The following is a 19411-nucleotide window of genomic DNA, read 5'->3' on the forward strand; positions in this document are numbered from 1 at the left end:
AAAATGAAATATAAAACTGAATATGCATCCATTTATACATAACTCTGTATAACATTATCTAACCTTTTACTGGAATGTATATCATGGCTTCCTTTGGTTTTTGTGAAGAAGATGGTTGTGGTTATGCCCGATCTTCTAGTCTATTTCCTCTGATAGTTTGTACAACATTCGCTCAACCTAATTTATGCTTATAGTATCATCATGACATATATAATTTTTGATTGTTACAGCTAGTTGTTTAAATGCAGCCTTGCCTTACTGGAACCCCTGCTTAGTGAGGGATCCCTTAGCCATGTTCCTCACCAGCCGCACCCTGCCCCCCCCCCCCGGCTCCTATGTCATAACACTGTTTGCTGATGCGAGTATTCCTTTTACACTTTCTGCTGACGCAAATATTACTTCTTGAACACCTATTAAAAATAACATTAAAGCTCTGCGTCGGTTCCAATGGCCTTCCTATGTTCTTTGCTGATGATGACGACCGATGACTACTTGGCAGAGGTCAATTCTCTTTTCTCCTTCTTTTTTCTGCTCACGATAAAGGAAGATGAGCACCGGGGGCATAAAAGCTTCATTTGGTGTGAGGTTGTCAGGGGGGGGGGGGAACCTCTCCTCCTTTCTCAACAGAACTAATAAACCTGGGCAGTGTTCGGTGTTTAAAACGCACAATGTCATTGAAACAAAAAAAAAGTGATATTGAATAGATGACATTATTTCGAACCCCTTCCATCATTTTCACTTATTTTTCCTGGCCGTTTCCTAATACTGATCCCATCCACCTTTTGGAAGTACTTCGGAATTTCACACGTTTCACCAAACGAAGTCGCGACGCAGAGCGATCCCATAATAAAAGACACACGCTTGCGTCACATGACCCGCGTCACGTGGCTGCTTCCTTACGCGCAAACAAAATGGCGGCGTTCCTACAGTGGAGGAGGTTCGTCTTCTTCGACAAAGACACCGTGAAGGAGCCGGGGGACAATGGGAAGAACTTCGTGCTGCCCAGCGGAATATCTGCCTCGGACTCCGGCCGAGGGCACGTCGTCCTGGGAGATATCGTTCCGAACGCGGCCGCTAACGGCGGCTAGGCTAGCTGTCAGGGCTAGTGGCAGGGTTTGGGGCGTGACGTCACCTGTATTTACTATAACGTAAAGCCTTACATCTAAGACATTTGCATAGTTGTGAGTTAATGCCCGGTTAACCATAGCTATGACTGACTTTTTTTTAATTTCTTTTTTGATTTATTTTTTAATCTATTGAGCGTTGTAAGTGGGGGCTGGGCGACATCGATTCAATATCAATATCAGACGCGGTCTGTTTTTCGATTATCGTGATATCGCGATATAGTTAATTTTGCCGGTGGAATTCCTATCAAAATGGTCCTATATAGATATCTATATGCTTTATGTCATTGCTATGATTATCATAATCATATTTTCCATAACTAATTGATCATAATTCATGCACAATGCAAACTTATGGCGCTAACTTATGGCTGGGCGATATACCAATATTGTGATATTAAAATTACAGTTAAATGTTGTCTTCAATTTTTAATTACAGCAAAGTAATGCAATTTTTCCGAACTTCACAGACTGCTCTAGCTGTTCTAATCTATAGCTGCTTGTAGTATCCACAATCATCGTGGATCATTATCACTGTTTTCATCATCTACTAACAAAAACACCCAAAATATTGTCAACCTGGAGGTACTCAAAAAACAATCATGGTATTTGTTTTGTCAATATTGCTCAGCCATATTTTTAAGTAGGAAGCAATTACTTTTACTTGAGCTAACGCTTTGAGCTACCATATTTTGAAGATTTGTTCATACACTTAAATGGACACTGTTACGAAGCCGTGATAAATTACCGAACCTAGTTCTGTCTAGAGCTCTCACAACTATTTCATAATCGCCTGATTGCAATTATTTGAGCAGATCACAATCTATTTGGGGAATCGTTAAAATCCACAATGTTTCCATCCAAATTTAAGGGGGAAATTAAGCCAATGTTAGAACTGTTGCAACAAATAAAATATGTATTCGGTTAGTTTCCATCAATTGGGTTGAAAAAAAATTTGGTGTCTGCCAACATTTTTATGTTCCAACCTTCAATTACAATGAATGGCTTTTCTGCCATAGGTAAACATATCATGTTAAACGTTTTATTTTTATAGTGGTGTGAAATGAATAAAAAAAGACGTTGTTAATCACAATTATTTGACAATGACAATTGTGAACTATAATTTCACAATCATGGCAGCCCTGGTTCTAGCAAGCCATTAATTGTTTAGCCAAATGATTGATTGCACTTTTTCATGTTCATTTGCCTTGACCGTGTTCGTATTACATATGGATGGCCAGATCTGGCTTTTGACACGCTCCCTGCAGCTGACCTCCTTTCAGGCTTACAAGCTGAGGGTGACGCACCTCTATCAACTGAAGCAGCACAGTATCCTTGTTTCAGTGGGGCAGGATGAACAAGGAATAAATCCTCTGGTCAGTACACAAGCTTTCTTAAAACAGGAAGGAAAAAAAAAAAAAAATCACAATTAATTTATTGTCTGAGATGAAGCCTGACCAAAGGGAATGTGCCACCCCCTTCACAGGTGAAGGTGTGGAACCTGGACAAGAGAGACAGTGGGAACCCCCTGTGCACCAGGATTTTCCCAGCGATTCCTGGAAACAAGCCGACAGAGGTGTCCTGCCTCAGCGTACATGAGAACCTTAACTTCATGGCCATCGGTAAGCCATGTGTTACACAAGTACAACAGAACCGTTCTCTATCCTAAGTTGTAAATAGATACCAGTGGGCACGCTGGCACAGTGCTTGCACTGCTCCCTCACAGCAGGAAGGTCCTGGGTTCGATTCCCACCTGGAGCGCTGTTGGCACCATGCTCCCTTCTGTGTGGAGTAGGGATGCCAAGTAGGCTTGGGCAATCGTGCAAGATGCTGATTGCTAGGCAGAGATCAGCAATACACAATTTAATCGGGGGGCTGCGTGCAGTGGGGTTTGTGCGCCCATAGGACCTTACATAATGTAATGTGATGAATGTAAATGCGGTCTCCCCGTTCCGGAAGTACAAGATTTATTACTGTCAAGTATTTACACAAAAACGTCCAGTTTTTACTAAATTAAGTCCCATAGCAATGGAAAGCAACGGCGAGATTTGCGTCCCGCTAGTGGGGACGCAAAGTTTTTTTTGGGACAGTACGGGGTAAGGACTTGGACAGTCCCTTAACTCAGTTGTATTCAAACATTTGGTTTCATACATGTAGGAAACATACACGGGAGCCTGCTTGCGACGCTGTCTGGAGCAGAAAGAAGAAGAAGAAAAAAAAAACAAAACAAAAAAACCTCTGCTCCTGTTCTTTGAGTTAGGTTTTACGTTTCCAATTTTCCATACAATTAAGGAAACAAAATATATCTAAATCTTTCTCGATGAGATTACATAAGATTTGCCTATTGAGGCAGGTACGTGCGGGGGTGGGGCGGTGTTAGCACCTGTCCCATGGACCCCCTGGTGCCCTTCTTATCAGGCGCGCTTTTTATTTTATTTTAAATGAATGGGTGTCGAGGTAGCGGATTGTCTGGGCAGGATATATTCCTCATGAACCTCGACACATCTGCAATGTGTGCACAGCGGCTTCCACTGTGCTGCTCCGTTTGCCCAGAGCGGCAAAATGCGGAGAACTGGAGCTGGGGGGGGTCCATGTGCTTTTTTTTTTTTGCTTTTTTTCTGTTTGAGTACCTGCCTCTAAAAGTCTCTGTACAGGACTGTAGAGGGAAAGTGAGACCCAATCATCAGTGGTTACTGGACGACTCTGAGCAGAGAGGGCGAGACCCTCCACCCCCTCTCTCCCTATTCCCCCCTCTTCCCCTCTCCTGCTCTCTGCTCCAGTTTCAGAACATGGTAAACTGTACTTACACTGTTTCAGTTCTCAGATTTTTCCTGGCAGAGAAGAAGGAAGAGAAAAAAAAAATATATATATATATATATATATAGATAGATAGATAGATAGATAGATAGATAGATAGATATCTCTTCGGTCAATGTCAATACATGGAGTCGATCGCCGATAGACAGATAGAGTTTAATTGTAAATCGTCCTCAAGCCTCATGTCAAGGTGAGGAATTTTTCCCACCGGTTAATAAACTCATGACAACGCGGGTGTTACCGGTAACACCGGACATTTTACAATAGGGGTGGCGTTATGCACAGGTGCTAATTATGGATGGAGGGAGACAGATCCCAATCTGTACCTGATCTAAGGTCTCCTATAGACCTTCTCTCTTCTCATCCCTTGATGAACAGACTGTGCTGCAACTCTGCTATGCACACACAAGCAATTTTGTAGCGTTTAAGTATTGATAACACGCTTAGTATTTTACAAATTCGATTTTTTTTCATTTGAAGAACGTCGGCCCTGATATGCTAAAATTAACCAAAGGGGGTTTTATTTCTATAAAATAAAAAGCTCAATGATGGTGGGGGCGGTGGGCAAGTAACGTAATTGTCAGACAGCGGTGCACGCCGGCTCCCGTGCCTGTATTATTATTTTAGATCTATTTATTTTTGTTTATTTCCTACATGTATGAAACAAAAATTTTAAACAACCGAGTTGTCCCGTTCCAAAAAAACCCTGTGTGTCCCATGTGAGACTTGGGGACGCACATTTCTGTTGCTATGGGACTTGGGTAAATACTTTATTTGTAAATAATAAATCCTGCACTTCTGGAATGGGGAGACCGCATTTGCCACATGACATTACATTCTATGCAAGCCCCCGCCTCAATACAATAGTATTTTGGTGATCGCTGCCCTCCAGTGATTGGAAGTGTGTGTGTGTGTGTGTGTGTGTGTGTGTGTGTGTGTGTGTGTGTGTGTGTGTGTGTGTGTGTGTGTGTGTGTGTGTGTGTGTGTGTGTGTGTGTGTGTGTGTGTGTGTGTGTGTGTGTGTGTGTGTGTTCTTATTCAGTGACTCCGTTTCTGTTGGCAGGTTTTACCGACGGCAGTGTGGTGTTAACCAAGGGTGATATAACCAGAGATAGGCACAGCAAAACTCTGACCCTGCACGAGGGCACTTGCCCAGTAACGGGTCTCGCCTTTCGCCAAGTCGGCAAGGTCACTAATCTGTTTGTTGCCACTCTTGAGAAAGTCTACGTAAGTTATTAGGATTCCACTTTTTGCTGGTTTTGAAGATGTTAATTTGTTGCGCTGGCTAAATAACAAACCCACTTGTGACTTAATTCAACGCTTTGATAAGATATGTTAAAGTAGCACTTTATTGCTGCCCTTGGGCGATATTCAGTTGTTCCTGCAGCTGGGATACCAAAGATCAGAAATTGACACAACCTGAAGATCAGGAAAGTAAAATGTAAATACACAAAAAAATTGGTAACATACACATCTGCCATACCACTTTCATTAATGAGCAGGGGAAAGTTTAATAGCTCTGATTTATGGAATACTTTTACAAAAGATTTTACTATATGAGTAGTAGGTAGTATGAAATGACATGGGATAGAGAGAATTTGTGAACGTGATATTGGTAATTTTTTTTAAACTGTCTAAGTTTGAACATAATTTACTAATCGCAGATTGAATTTGGCCTATTGTAACTTTAAATCTTTAATATCTATATCACAATATAATGCATAAATAAATACACATCTGCCATCTAAAACTAAATGTACAACCTTTTAGAATTAATATGATACTTATATTAATATATTAATACTTAAATTTCTCAGTTTACATCTGTGGAGCATTGTTATCATTTAAATGCATTCCACTGGGGCCTTTTTCTTAGAAACGCCCTCAACCTTATCGATGCTAGATTATCTCTTTTACTTCTTCCTGATTTCATTTTTTCTCCCTGTGGCCAGTGCTACACCCTTTCCATCAAGGAGTACCCGAAACTGGAACTGGACACGCATGGGTGTGCACTGCGTTGCTCCTCCCTCACGGATCCTTCCCAGGACTCCCAGTTTATCGTAGCCGGTGACGAGTGTGTGTACTTGTATCAGCCAGATGAGCGAGGGCCCTGCTTCGCCTTCGACGGACACAAGCTGCTGGCCCACTGGCACCGAGGCTACCTGCTGCTGCTCATTAAAGACACCAAATCACCTGGCAAGTAAGTAGAGTCTTAACCATTTGACTCATTTGCGATAGCACAAATCCAATACACAGTATCTGTATTGGACCAAAAAAAAATTCTGGATCGGACATTGGAGGAAAGAACAATCAGGGAGGCACCACCCTCCCCTGGAGAGAGGGGGGGGCGGATTATGGTCTTTTTTGTTGAACTTTACAGTCTATTAATGCTATTTAAAAACACGTCTCCTCTGTGGAAGTGTTGACATCCCCCCATCACCGGCACGCTGCCGTCGCCAATCATGGAGTGTGGAACCCGGCGATCCAGTTGATGTGACTGATGAGCACGAGGGTGCTGAGAAGAAATAATCACCACCAACACCACACAGAAGCCTGGGATCTACCATTCACAATGGGTGTCATGATGAGCATCTAACCGGCTCCAGGCTGGATGGAAGTTGGAAGATGCCTGATGGGAAGCTTTGGCATCAGTGCGCTGACCCAGGGCATCCTGCACAGTAACACCGAAATGCCGCCGTTTAGCGCCAGATGGTTTACGGTGCTGGTGCTGATCATGGTGGTCGGTGGTGTGTTTTTCTTCTGCGAGTATCTCTGACACACACACACAAAATAAATCCCCCGTATGTTAAATGGACTTTCTGTCCCTTCCCCTGGCGCACACACACAGATCAGCCGCAACATTAAAACCACTGACAGGTGAAGTTTATAACATTACTCACCTTGTTACTTATTACACCTGTCATTGTAACAACACACACACACACACAGACACACACAAACACACACACTGTGTGTGTGTGTGTGTGTGTGTGTGTGTGTGTGTGTGTGTGTGTGTGCGTGTTTGTGTTTGTGTTTTGAGGTCATCCCCGAGTGACATCACGTGACCGTGGTCGTGCAGTTATCATCACAGCCCTACTTTGAATAAAACAAAGCAGTGGTTTTGTACTAGTCATATTGTTGGCAGTAGTTTGAGCATGGTACATCACATTTTTTGTTATTTTGAGGCTGCATCTATACCACACATTTGACTCACAACTAAAAGTCAAACCCTACGACCTCAGAGTGAGCCAAGGTTTTGCCTCGAGCCAAATCAAATCCTTTTGTAGTTTTCGTAATTGTAATTCTCGCGGTTCTTGCTCTGCTGTCTCCACTTGTCCCAGGACGGGATACGGCAGCAGAGAGACATCGCCCTCAGAAAAGCAGCTCCTCACCATCTACGACCTGGACAACAAGTTCATCGCCTACAGTGCCCCTTTTGACGACATTGTGGATGTGCTGGCAGAGTGGGGCTCCTTCTACATCCTGACGAGAGACGGCAAGGTGTTCGTCCTCCAGGAAAAGGACACGCAGACCAAATTAGAGGTAAATATTTAAAATAAGAACGGCGACAGTGACCTATGTCTGTATATTTCCTGCTTCAGTCTTAAAATACTGTGATGTTGATCAGGTTGGTGTTTTTTGCACGTTTAGATGCTTTTCAAGAAGAACCTATTTGTTATGGCCATTAACTTGGCAAAGAGCCAACACCTGGACAGTGACGGGCTGTCGGAGATTTTCAGACAGTATGGGGATCACCTCTACCTGAAGGGAGACCACGACGGAGCCATCCAGCAATACATACGGTGACCACATGAAAACCAGTCCAAACTGAATTTTCATTAGTTCATGCATGAAAATCGGGCGCCTCAGTGGAGCGCACCATCTTCAAGGCTCGATTCCAGCACGAGACCCTTTGCTGCATGTCATCCACTATCTCTGCCGCCTGCCTTGCCTTTCTCTCTGCACTGTCGAATAAAGCATGAAAATGCCCAAAAAAAAATCTTAAAAAAAAAAAGGCATGAAAATCATTATTCCACCCCATAAATGAGAAAGAGCGCTCCATGACTGAACAGAGAAGTTTGAGTTTGACAGAGCTGACAAAGTAGTCTGACTGTTAGTGTGCCTGTCAACATCTGTTAATGATACATCTGGTTGTTCTGTTCTGGTGTGTCGCTACTGAAGGGGAAATATAGATCCTAAGAACATGGAACAGGTCAAAGCCATATGTCATGGAAAATACTTCCTGCTGTCATTCGAAGTTAGTCAGCGATTACAGGGAGATACTGAGATACTGACCCCAACAAGCAGAGGAAATAGATTTTTTTGTTCTACCGTCCGTCTACAGGCATTCAGAGGTTTCCCGTTTTGCCACTAAGTCCGCCCAATCCATAAATCCAATCACTTGTCTTTTATTTTATCTTGTAGTTTTTTTTTTTTTTTTGTCTTCTGTTTCACAGCACCATTGGGAAGCTGGAGCCATCCTACGTGATTCGGAAGTTCCTGGACGCGCAGCGGATCCACAACCTGACAGCGTACCTGCAGGCCCTGCACAGGCAGTCGCTGGCCAATGCAGACCACACCACACTGCTGCTCAACTGCTACACCAAGCTGAAGGACAGCTCCAAGCTGGAGGAGTTCATCAAGGTGGAGTGACTCCAGCCCAGCGTGAACCGTCTTTCTTAAATAGCTCAGAAAAGGATGTATGTGGTCATTAGTAGAATTAGTGTTTACGCCTGCATGACCATAACTGGATATCTCCTCAACAAACAAACCTAAAATAGGAGAAGTTTTTAGTGTAAATGATGGGCAGGAAACGCATTCAACCAAACCTATGTTATAATTTACGCTGACAAAAGACAAATCGACATTCCCAGCCATTACTTTGACCGTGATTATGCCAAAATAAGCATAAGCGCCAACATGTTCTTTATTCATGTAGTCATGAAATTGTAGTTTATGACTAATTGCTACAAGTAATTGTGATTATTTTATCTTTTTCGTTCATTTTATACGACACCACCATCATAAGCTTACAGTATAGTATAAGCTTATGATATGACTATATATTAAACAGTACAGGCTTATTTCCTGCAAATAAGGTTTCATAACAAAAAACTGGTTCCCGACAAAATTCTCAGAACCAAATGTTGTCCCACATGAAAAGGGGGCACTCATTCAGCAACATTTTGTTAGTGTAATAACACACATCCACCTCATAAAGAAACCTCATTTTTGAGTTGTTTTTTCTCATAGCTTTTCACCTTTTGTTGAAAAACAATTCCCATAAAATTGAATGGCAGTTGACGATTATGGACTCTAAATGATCACGGTCAGCTCAAGTTATTGTGACCAGGCAATTGTGTATGTTGAGTTGGATTGTAATTCATACACATATTGTTTCCAAAGTCTTAAATTTCCGTGGCTTTTATTTTTATTTTATTTTCTAAAGCTCTTACTCCCTGTTCATGTCTTTCACAGAGCAGCGAGAGCGAGGTACACTTCAATGTTGAGATTGCCATCAAGGTTCTGCGGCAGGCCAGCTACCACAGCCACGCCGTCTTCCTGGCTGAGAAGCACATGCACCACGAGTGGTACCTCAAGATCCAGCTGGAAGACCTGAAGGTCAGTGGATACAACCACTTTATACAGGTTACTATAAGCCAGGACCTTAAACTAGAAATTACACACCTCGTTGCTTGAAACATGGCTGACATATTTGTCAACAAAAGTCCACTAAGATGGGGCATATAAAAAGGTGTACACTGTTATAAGAATTGTATGTCTATGTTTTGCTGTACTTTTCCTATGAACTTTTGTATAAGGTATGTGTACTTTGCATTTCTTATAAAGGCTAAATAGAATTCATGTCTTAAAAAAGACGTGAACTAGTCAGTTTCTGTGCCATAATGTGAAGAGGAGAAAGCCAACATCTCTCGACCGTCAGATAAGGGAACTTCAACAGATGATCTGTCCCAACAAAATTGCCCCATCCGCGAAACTGTCTCATCAGCAGGACCCATGCGGCGGCATCGCGACATCTGCTGACCGACATCTCAATGACTCGTCAGCTTCGCCACTCCTTGAAAACTGTAAAAATACTCAGATCTCCAGTGAGAATCGAGTGAGCACTTCCTCTGTGGCACTCTGTTGTGTTGTTACACTGAAACTGCTCCTCTTGTACAAGATTAAATACTTCATTAACTAAAGTATTTGTCTCCGATTTCCTCGATAACGATTAGTCCGTCCACGAACAAAGTTTATAACAATTTTTAACAATTTATAACAACTTTTACATACACCTTTTTCCTATACATCTTATGGGTTAGACACATGTACACAGCAGCGTTTCCACTATCCTGTAATTGCTGTTTTTTGATCGGGAAAATCTGTTGAAGTTCGACAAATTTAAATCACTCCGGTCATAATGTCCGGTGAAAATAATTCCCCCCAAGCACAATTTGAATTTGCACTGGGTGGATCATTTCGATGAAGTCTGTAGATCTGATCATTTCAGCGCTCGGCAAGCTGCAACAGGAAGCCAGTCAGTTTGGACGATCTAAAGCTGACCTGAAAGGTTCACCTCTGACCAATCACGTTTGCCGATATAGAACTAAGCCGCACCCCTTCCCTTGTGGACAGGTTGCACTTGTAAACACAGTAGACACACACACACACACACAGAGCGGAGGCAGAGCACAGCGTCTAGAACTCTGAGGAGAAATAGAAAGATGATGTGGTGTTGGGACACATACATCCATAGTTTGGCGTTTTTTTGGGATATTTAAGTTCCGACCAAAAGCAGACAGTAAATATTAATTTTGTAAAATACGTCGACGCGACACAACACCACAAACTTTATTATTAATTTAGAACTACTTGCTATATTTATTTTGTTTTTGATTTGATCAAAATGTTATTTTAGTGAAATGTGAATTAAAGCGGCTGCACTTGTTATTTATTGTTCACAAATGGAAATTAGTTGATTTCGCGTTAACATTCGTAATGTTTGTTTGTTTGTTTGTTTATCTATTTATTTCTTTATTTATTAAATGGCCTTCACTGACGGGACTAGTTTTATTTTAAATATTCAATTAAAAATGTAATACATCTACACGCCTTGATGATGTCATTTTCTATAGAGCCTGCTTATCAATTGTTTTGAAGCTCAATAAACACAGATAATATTTGACCACAATCCCTCCCATTTGTCCTGGAAATGTAAATCTTCCAGGACACGTCGACCGGCACTATTTTTTCTAACGGAAGCTCTTGTACACAGGCTCGAATCCGCCTGGGTTCGACCCTGACAGGGGCCTTTCTTTGTCTGCATGTTCTCTTCATGTTCACATGGGTTTCCTCCGGGTGCTCCGGTTTTCCCGTCACTCCAAAAGACATGCATGTCAGGGTTAGACACTCCTGCCGATGCCCCTGAGCAAGGCATCCGTCAAGACCTGAAGTTGGTCCCAGCGCGCCGCCGTGGGGCAACCCACTGCTTCTGGAGATGTAAGATTCTAGGATAGGTCAAATTCAGAGAACTAATTTCCCCCAGAGGGATTAATAAAGTATACATAATAAAACAAAAGAATAAAATATGTCCCATTCCGTCTTTGTCACAGAACAGGCAACTTGAAAATACTGAATTAAAGTTGAAATCAAAATAATTGTTCTTATGTACTCCTCTATGTGCTGTTTCTGTTGTTGGATGTGACGTCTTCCGCCTTTGCCGGCAAGAATTGCACTGAATGGGCGTACGCCAGAAGTGAAGGCAGCCACGGTGAATTCAATAAAGCCGCGTAGCTAGTTGTGGTCACTAAACTGTCAATATAGATGGGGTGGGGGGTGGCTTTTTCTGGGACTTGTAGTGTAATCCACCCAACACAGCTGATTATCAGGATTGCCAGTTTAATCTCATAGAATGTCATTCATTATGTGCTGTTTTGACCAATTTACACTCTGAGACCGGCATCTTAACCCAGACTTTTTTGCTTCCGCTCCACATCTCCCTTTGGCTCTGTGTCACAGAACTACCAGGAAGCCCTGCGCTACATCGACCGTCTGCCTTTTGAGCAAGCGGAGAGCAACATGAAGCGTTACGGCAAGACCCTGATGCACCACGTCCCCGAGGGGACCACGCTGCTCCTGAAGGGCCTCTGCACCGACTACCAGCCCAAACGAGAGGTGGCCGACAGAGATGCCGTGGCAAAGGGTCTCGCAAATAAGGTCAGTTGGCTTAAAACCTTGAGTTAAACGTGGCGTGTATGTTCCTTAATATCTTAGAATTCCTTATTCATTATCTCATTTATCCACACTTCAGTCTCTTGAAAGTACTTTTCTCACTCTCTGTCAATGTACCTTGTGGCTGCAGGCCAACTCGGAGGAGTTCATCCCAATCTTCGCTAACAACCGACGGGAGCTGAAGGCCTTCCTGGAGCACATGATCGAGGTGGAGCCCTTCTCTCCACCGGGGGTTTATGATACGCTACTGGAGCTCCGTCTGCACGACTGGGCGCACGAACAGGACCCCGAGGTCGGCCCCAAATCCATTCACTATCGCAACATGCATGATACTGTCTGAATCAGGACGCAGGCTTATTCCAGTTTGCATTTGTAGAATTTGGTAAGATTGTGGTCAGATCCTGTGTTTCTATTGCGTGAATTTGCACCAATCAAGCCTGATTTTAAAAGTGTGTTTTAGTTTTTAAAACTCTACAATAGTGTAAGATCCTCCATTCTTCTGTTTGAAATCACTGGGAATAAAAATACTGCATTTGAAAATTCTCTCAAAAATATGCTTAGATGTTTGCTGTGGAAGACTAAATATGGTTAATAATTATTTAAGACTTAGAATAAGTTACAATTGTTGAGTTGAATTTCAAAGACAATTCAAATTGGGTTTTTTTCACTCTTCTTAACCTCAATTCCCCTACCTCTCATAATACGCTATCATTCATTAGCTCCTCCTCGTGCTGCCAAAACAGCTCTGGTGCCAATATTTTCGTTTATGACTGTATAGTGTGTGGAGAAAACATTTTGCCAAAACAGCAGCACACACTACCAGGTTCCATTCACCAACAACCAGAGTCCTAATCTCGCAAAGCCACAGAGCCATGGAGTTGTGGCTACGCGACATAACCAGAGTCGTGACTCTTAAAACCAGAAATCTTGCGCGATCAAATGTGACTTTTGAGTAAACAAACATAGTGGCCACAGGCTTGAACTAGCGATGCAATTTTTTTATTTTTTATTTTTTTACAGAGGTCCAAAATGAAAGAAATAAACAATGGATGAAATCATAGAAACGATGTGAACATGGACTGTATATGATGCTTTATGCTTATGACGTTTCAGTCAGGTTAGCTCCCAATTGGCTATTGGTCTTCGAGTCCCCCCCCCACACTACAGTATATCGGATCGTAAATGTTGAACATGTTTTGCGGTCTATACCGCCAAGACAGACTTTTGAGGAGATCGGGGGAAGTAAAAAAAACACTCGTAACGTACCTCGCAGGATAATCTGGCAAGATAATCCTAAAAACCATCCATTTTTTTTCTTTTACAGTCGTCGGAAGTGGGTAATGGGGTCAGAAATGTGCTTTATTATCTTGTAGTGTGTACCTGTGTGTACATGTGTGCCCTTGCCTGAAGATGTGCGGTCTTGTTTTGTCTTGCAGAAAAAGAAGGTCCTGCAGGGGGCAGCGTTGTCCCTGCTGCGGAGCGACTACACCGTGTTTGACAAGGCGCTGGTGCTCTGTCAGATGCACAACTTCAAGGAGGGGGTGCTGTACCTCTACGAAAAGGGCAAACTGTGAGCTCGCTGGATTTGATGTCATAATATGATGATCTTGTCGGCCAGTCATAACGACGATAATAACAGTCGCGGTCCCCGGAGAACTCGGTTGCAACGCTATCCTCTTAATACCGGACCAGCACACAAAACATTTGCATTGCTGTATCCCCTGAATGGGATTTGTAATTCAGCAAAATAGTTCAGCATATTTCTCAGGAATAAGGAAGAAATACTAACCATTTCTGCTCATTGGGTTTCAAATATTAGCAACTATACAATTTAATCATTAGGATTTCACAAATCAGCAGCTGCATGCACATTACCGCCATCTTGCACGCGATCTGCTACTAAAGGATTTGTGCTTTGGGAGACAAATTACATGCTAATGGAGAGAAAAGTTTATCCCACCAATTGTAATCTTAGCAAATGTCAAAGTTAACAATCCATTAATTTAAAGCCTTTTAATGGGGTTGTGGAACATTTTGAGCAGGTACGGGATCTCTTTCAAACTGTGTGTAGCTGTCAGGTTTCTTCCTAAGTTGTATTTGGTATCTGGAACTCAAAGTGTAATGGGTGGCCGTGGCCGCGCTCCATGCAGGTACCAGCAGATCATGCACTACCACATGCAGAACGAGGAGTACGGAAAGGTGGTGGAGGCCTGCAAGCGCTACGGGGAGCAGGAGGCATGTCTCTGGGAGCAGGCTCTGGGCTACTTCGCCAGCAAGGAGGAGGACTGCAAGTCCTACATCAGCCAGGTGTTGCAGCACATCGACCAGAACAACCTGATGCCTCCGCTGCTGGGTGAGCTGCACTGTGTGAAAGCGAGTGTGTTTACCTGGCTCCCTTCTGGGAAGGGTTGATTGGATGCTGTTGATTTTGTGTTCCTTGTCAAGGTTGGTATCCAAAGTCTGGAGATTTTATCAAAAAAGTACAGCAACCCAACATCTTCAACTGCAACAGCTGGATGGAAAAAATGGTTCTGAATTGTTTAGAAATGGGCTTAAGGCGTTCTCAAAAAAGGACCCACTGGGGAGCGCTGTCCTATCACTTCATGGAGATTTTGTGCTTGGGCAATTAAATTGTCACCCTCTTGTCTCCCAAATCATCAGTGAACTTGAATCGCTACACTTCCAACAAACAAGGCTAAAGCAATACTAATGACGCAGATTTTCTCTCAAAATCAATAAAAACAATTTCTATACAAAATTGCAACAGAACTCATTTCTCTGTTTAGGAGGCAACAGGAGGCTAGTGGGGATAATCCTGTGTACCAATCTGTCCAAATTTCAATCGGTTTTAATATTGAACTGTAGCGACGTCTGTGGAATTTTGTTGACGATTAATTGTCAGACATATAATTGTAATAAACAATCGGTCTTGCCACTGTAATAGTGGCATGAAATAAAACTTGGGCTAATTCATGTCTACCTATTGCATAAGAGCCATTTATTGACATTGAACATTGGAACATGAAAAGCATTTGCTGGACTGTTAATTCTGCAACTAGCACACCAGGAAACTCACCTAATTCACATTGTATTTATTGAAACACTAACATGTGTTTAAAATCCCCCTTAGACTTGGGTGTTGACTTGGATATGATTGTGGAATCGAACCATCTGCTCAAATAATTATGCCCGCTTGGATGAACAGTATTTCTCACTTATACAAAGTGGATTTCTGTCAATTAAACCACCAGCTACGCATCATGGTATTATGCAACTGGATGCAGTTGAAAATTGGTGTCACGTGTTTTTTTTTTGTTTTTTTTTTTAATTTCTTATTTTTCTCGCCACAGTGGTGCAGACACTGGCGCACAACTCAACGGCCACGCTGTCCGTCATCAAGGACTACCTCATCAACAAGCTGCAGAGGGAGAGCCAGCAGATCGAGGACGACGAGCGCAAGATCCGCCAGTACCGCGATGAGACGGCCCACCTTCGCTCCGAGATCCAGGAGCTGAGGAGCAGGTGGCTAACCCCCTACTCCACCTGCACGCTAAAGCTAATGTCCCTCAGAACCCTCCCAGAGCTGGCGAGGCTCGGACCCCTCCCCGTTTTTCCTGATGATAGCTCACATTGTTCGATTGTTGTTTTTTTTTTTTTTTTGTTATCTCTATTTTCGGGCTTTGGAAAATTCAAACAATATGATGACCTTAAAATGACCTCTTACCTATCTCTCATCGCCCGGCCCTAATCTCCCGGTCCACTGACCGCTATGCTTACAGGTCAAAGTTGCTTCATTTTGTAGTATTTTTGTGTGAGCAGCCATTGCTTCACATTAAATGATCAAACACAAAATACAGCAGAATTATGTTACTTTGACTGGAATACATGTTTTTGTAGTTGGTTTTGCCAGGAAGGGTTCTCACCTTATCATTAGAATAGTTCAAAACCCCAAACTAGAGACAGCATTAAAAATCGAAGCTATTATCAGGAAAATTGTCCGGGGACATGTAAAAGACTGTCTGAAACTCAATCTGACCCCAATACAGTCCTTTTTAATAGGAGAATTCAGACTCTGATGATGTGCCTTGGCTCATTCGAACCAATTACATTTTTAGGTTGTATAGTTTGTCTGATCGTCAAGTTGCTTGAAAGGTTCTGTAAAAAAAAACCCCGAGGCCCCGCAATTCTAAACTTTGAAACCTGAATTTCATGACGTTCAGAACAACGGCTTTGAAACGCTTCGTAACTTCTGCTCAACACTACAACTTCTGCTCAACGACATCTAGTGGCCGATAATGTCATTGCAGCCATTCCATTCTAAACACGTGGAAGGCTGCCTTTTATCTATATCATTAAATGGAATCATATAATTCAAAGATTTTTATTAAATAATTCAGTGAGCTGGGATAATGAAATATTTCCCCAAAGATTTTGACGCGTTTCAATTTTCCGTGTCGAAAATTGCCATCTCTTCCACAAGCACTCCTAAGCTCTCTCCTCCCTTTTTTTTTTTTTTTTTTTTTTGTTCTTTTGTTTTTTTGTATTCTCCCCGGCAGTGCAAAGATTTTCCAGAAGACCAAGTGCAACATGTGCAACAGCCCCCTGGAGCTGCCGTCCGTGCACTTCCTGTGCAGCCACTCCTTCCACCAGCACTGCTTCGAGAGCTACGCCGAGAGCGAGGCCGAGTGCCCCACGTGCACGCCGGAGAACCGCAAGGTCATGGACATGCTGCGCGCCCAAGACCAGAAGCGCGACCTGTACGACCACTTCACCAGACAGGTAACGTCCACTGAGGGAGAGGAGTGCACTTTATTTTGGGGGGTCTGATCAGACTTCCCCTGAGGGAAATTCGGGCGTTACGGTACGCTCGCACCAGAAGCGGCTGGAAGTTGTGCATCTCCAATGGGAGGTGGCGACGAGGAGCAAAGGGGAAAAAGTGCAGGTCAACTTTATGCTAATTCCGCACGGTCCGTAAACTGAGAACAAACCCTTGACTTTGGTTCCCACAAAACTTTTATTCGCAAAATGAAGGAAAAGCTCCATGTCGCAGTAGCCGGTTTCCCCGTACTTTATGATGCAACTCTGTTGGTTTACAGAGACGTAATTTTAGAAAAGTGATGCATGGAAAAAGATTTGGCAGGTAGTTGGAATCCCTGGTGAGGTTTATTACATGATGCACTGTAATATATGTAATATGTAAATGTATATATTTTTAAATTTTTATTTTTTTATTTAATTTATAAATAAAAATAACCGTGTTACTGAAAAAAAAAAAAATAGACATTTGCAATCACATCTGTTTATCTGCTGCAATGGCAGCTACTCCGCGATGAGCTGAATAGGAACGCCCACAAGCCACAGCTTCTGGTGTTGAGTGTACGGTGACGGAAGCAAAAAACAGTGCAGTCAAGAAAGAGATGAAACTGATAAGAAATGTATAGTGATGTGCTCTATCTTATCGATCTATATATCTATATATATTTTTTATTCACAGTCCCATTGGCCCTCATGGGTCGACGTTTCATTCAGTTTGATGTTGTGTTGAATGGTTGGATCCATTATCTCTTTCTCGCGCTGGGTCTCAGCTCCGCAGCTCCAACGACGGCTTCTCCGTGGTGGCCGACTACTTTGGTCGCGGCGTGTTCAACAAGCTGACGCTGGTGACGGACCCTCCTGGCAGCAGGAGCGCTGGGAGCCTGGAAGCGGACCTCCAGAGGGACCTTCTCATCCACACCAAGAGGAACAGCTAGACGCTCCTCGTGCGACGGGGGTGTGGTCTGCGGGGGCCATTTTGTGTCAGCTTCATGTTGTTGAGCCGGTCTGAAACCACAAGGTCAACTTGCACTTTATTTAGCGTAGGAAGTGAAAAATAAAATGCCTGCTGCATTATCTGTGATGGACTTGATGGCTGTTGTCACAAACCCCTTTTCCATTGGGGGGCACTGTGACTGTAAAAAGTAATTCAGGTTTAAACGTGTGATACTCTGTACAACCTTAAAACAATGCTTTTCTCATGCTTGGTTTCTTTCTCTTTGCCGATGCTTCTCTATAATCTTGCACAATAAACAGCATTCAATCATTTTACAGGAGTCGTTCATACACGCTTTGTGATGCTGCCTGAAGAAACAACGTTGAAAAAGAAGTCGTTCTGGAAGGCCATTGGTATGGTTAGAATTTGAGAAAAAAACATTTTTCTCCAGGCTGCACGTGTTGTGATTTTCTGTCATCGGCTACGGAAGCTGAGGTCCGAACCATGTCAATAAGGTTGAGATGCCAATGGCCTCATTGGCTAACGACTTTTGAGGTTATTTGGGGGGGAGAGAACCTCAAAGGAACAACCAGATTCATGGTTGTGGATTTTTAAGCGACGTCGTCCTCTGGCCCATTCATTTTAGCTGCTGTTTGCAATTGCTGGCGGTAGGGGGCGCCCGTAAATGATAAAATAATATTCTTTTGACAATTTTATTCTGACGTCGGCATTTCAATTCAATTACGTCTGCACGGCCAAATAAACCTCGGTGTAATAGAGGTATTTGGCACTACTGGCTAAAATGTTATAGTTGGGTGCCTTGTACTCTACACTTCGGTATTTTATTCTAGCTTGAACCTGAATGACAATGTTTTTGTTTTTTAATAGCACAGTCTGAAGGCGTTGTCCTGGAATAATTGCAACTTCATGGTGGCAGATGTTTGGCAAGAGTTCTGTCCGTCTTCTGAGCAATAACAAAAAAAAAAAAAAAAAGTGAAGCCAGAAAACACTGAAGTTTTTAGAACCATTCTGATCTTTTTTTTTTTTTTGTCAGACATCCAAGAAACAACCCATTGAAAAGAAACACCGTTTTTAAAGGCTTTTGACGATGATTGATTACTTCGACAATACAGGACTTTATCATTGATTATTGATTATTATGATGCTATTATTGAATTAGTAATGCTGCAATACTGTACGTTTTACTGCAACTGCCACCCGATATTGTCACTAGTCACCAGGGCTGCTAGAAATGTCTTTACGGCTGTAACGCCGGAACCATGAATAAAGTGTGTGTGTGTGTGTGTATATATATGTATATATGTATGTGTATATATATATATATATATATATATATATATATCTGATTATTATCAACTAGTCCTTTCCATCGTCATGTCGCAATAACTAAAACGGTCATCCAAAATCAGCGACAAGGTTTTTCTTTTTTAAATGTTTTCTTCCCCTCTTTTTATTCTCAGAACGAA

The 19411-nt window shown here is 42.6% G+C and overlaps 1 protein-coding gene across 1 annotated transcript; it reads left to right on the plus strand.

Annotated features, from left to right (window-relative positions):
* Positions 1 to 902: 902 nt before the first annotated feature.
* On the plus strand, positions 903 to 18256 carry vps11 (VPS11 core subunit of CORVET and HOPS complexes). Its single transcript, XM_080014151.1, has 16 exons — positions 903 to 1053; positions 2352 to 2500; positions 2611 to 2746; positions 5004 to 5167; positions 5893 to 6140; positions 7282 to 7483; positions 7592 to 7743; positions 8398 to 8584; positions 9419 to 9562; positions 11963 to 12160; positions 12306 to 12467; positions 13612 to 13745; positions 14326 to 14528; positions 15526 to 15697; positions 16732 to 16954; positions 17761 to 18256. The coding sequence occupies exons 1-16, from the start codon at positions 912 to 914 to the stop codon at positions 17923 to 17925; spliced, it is 2781 nt and encodes a 926-aa protein (XP_079870277.1). The 5' UTR covers positions 903 to 911; the 3' UTR covers positions 17926 to 18256.
* Positions 18257 to 19411: the final 1155 nt, after the last annotated feature.

This window comes from Zeus faber (genome assembly GCF_960531495.2).
Source record: "Zeus faber genome assembly, chromosome: 14".
In the NCBI taxonomy this organism is placed as follows: domain Eukaryota; kingdom Metazoa; phylum Chordata; class Actinopteri; order Zeiformes; family Zeidae; genus Zeus; species Zeus faber.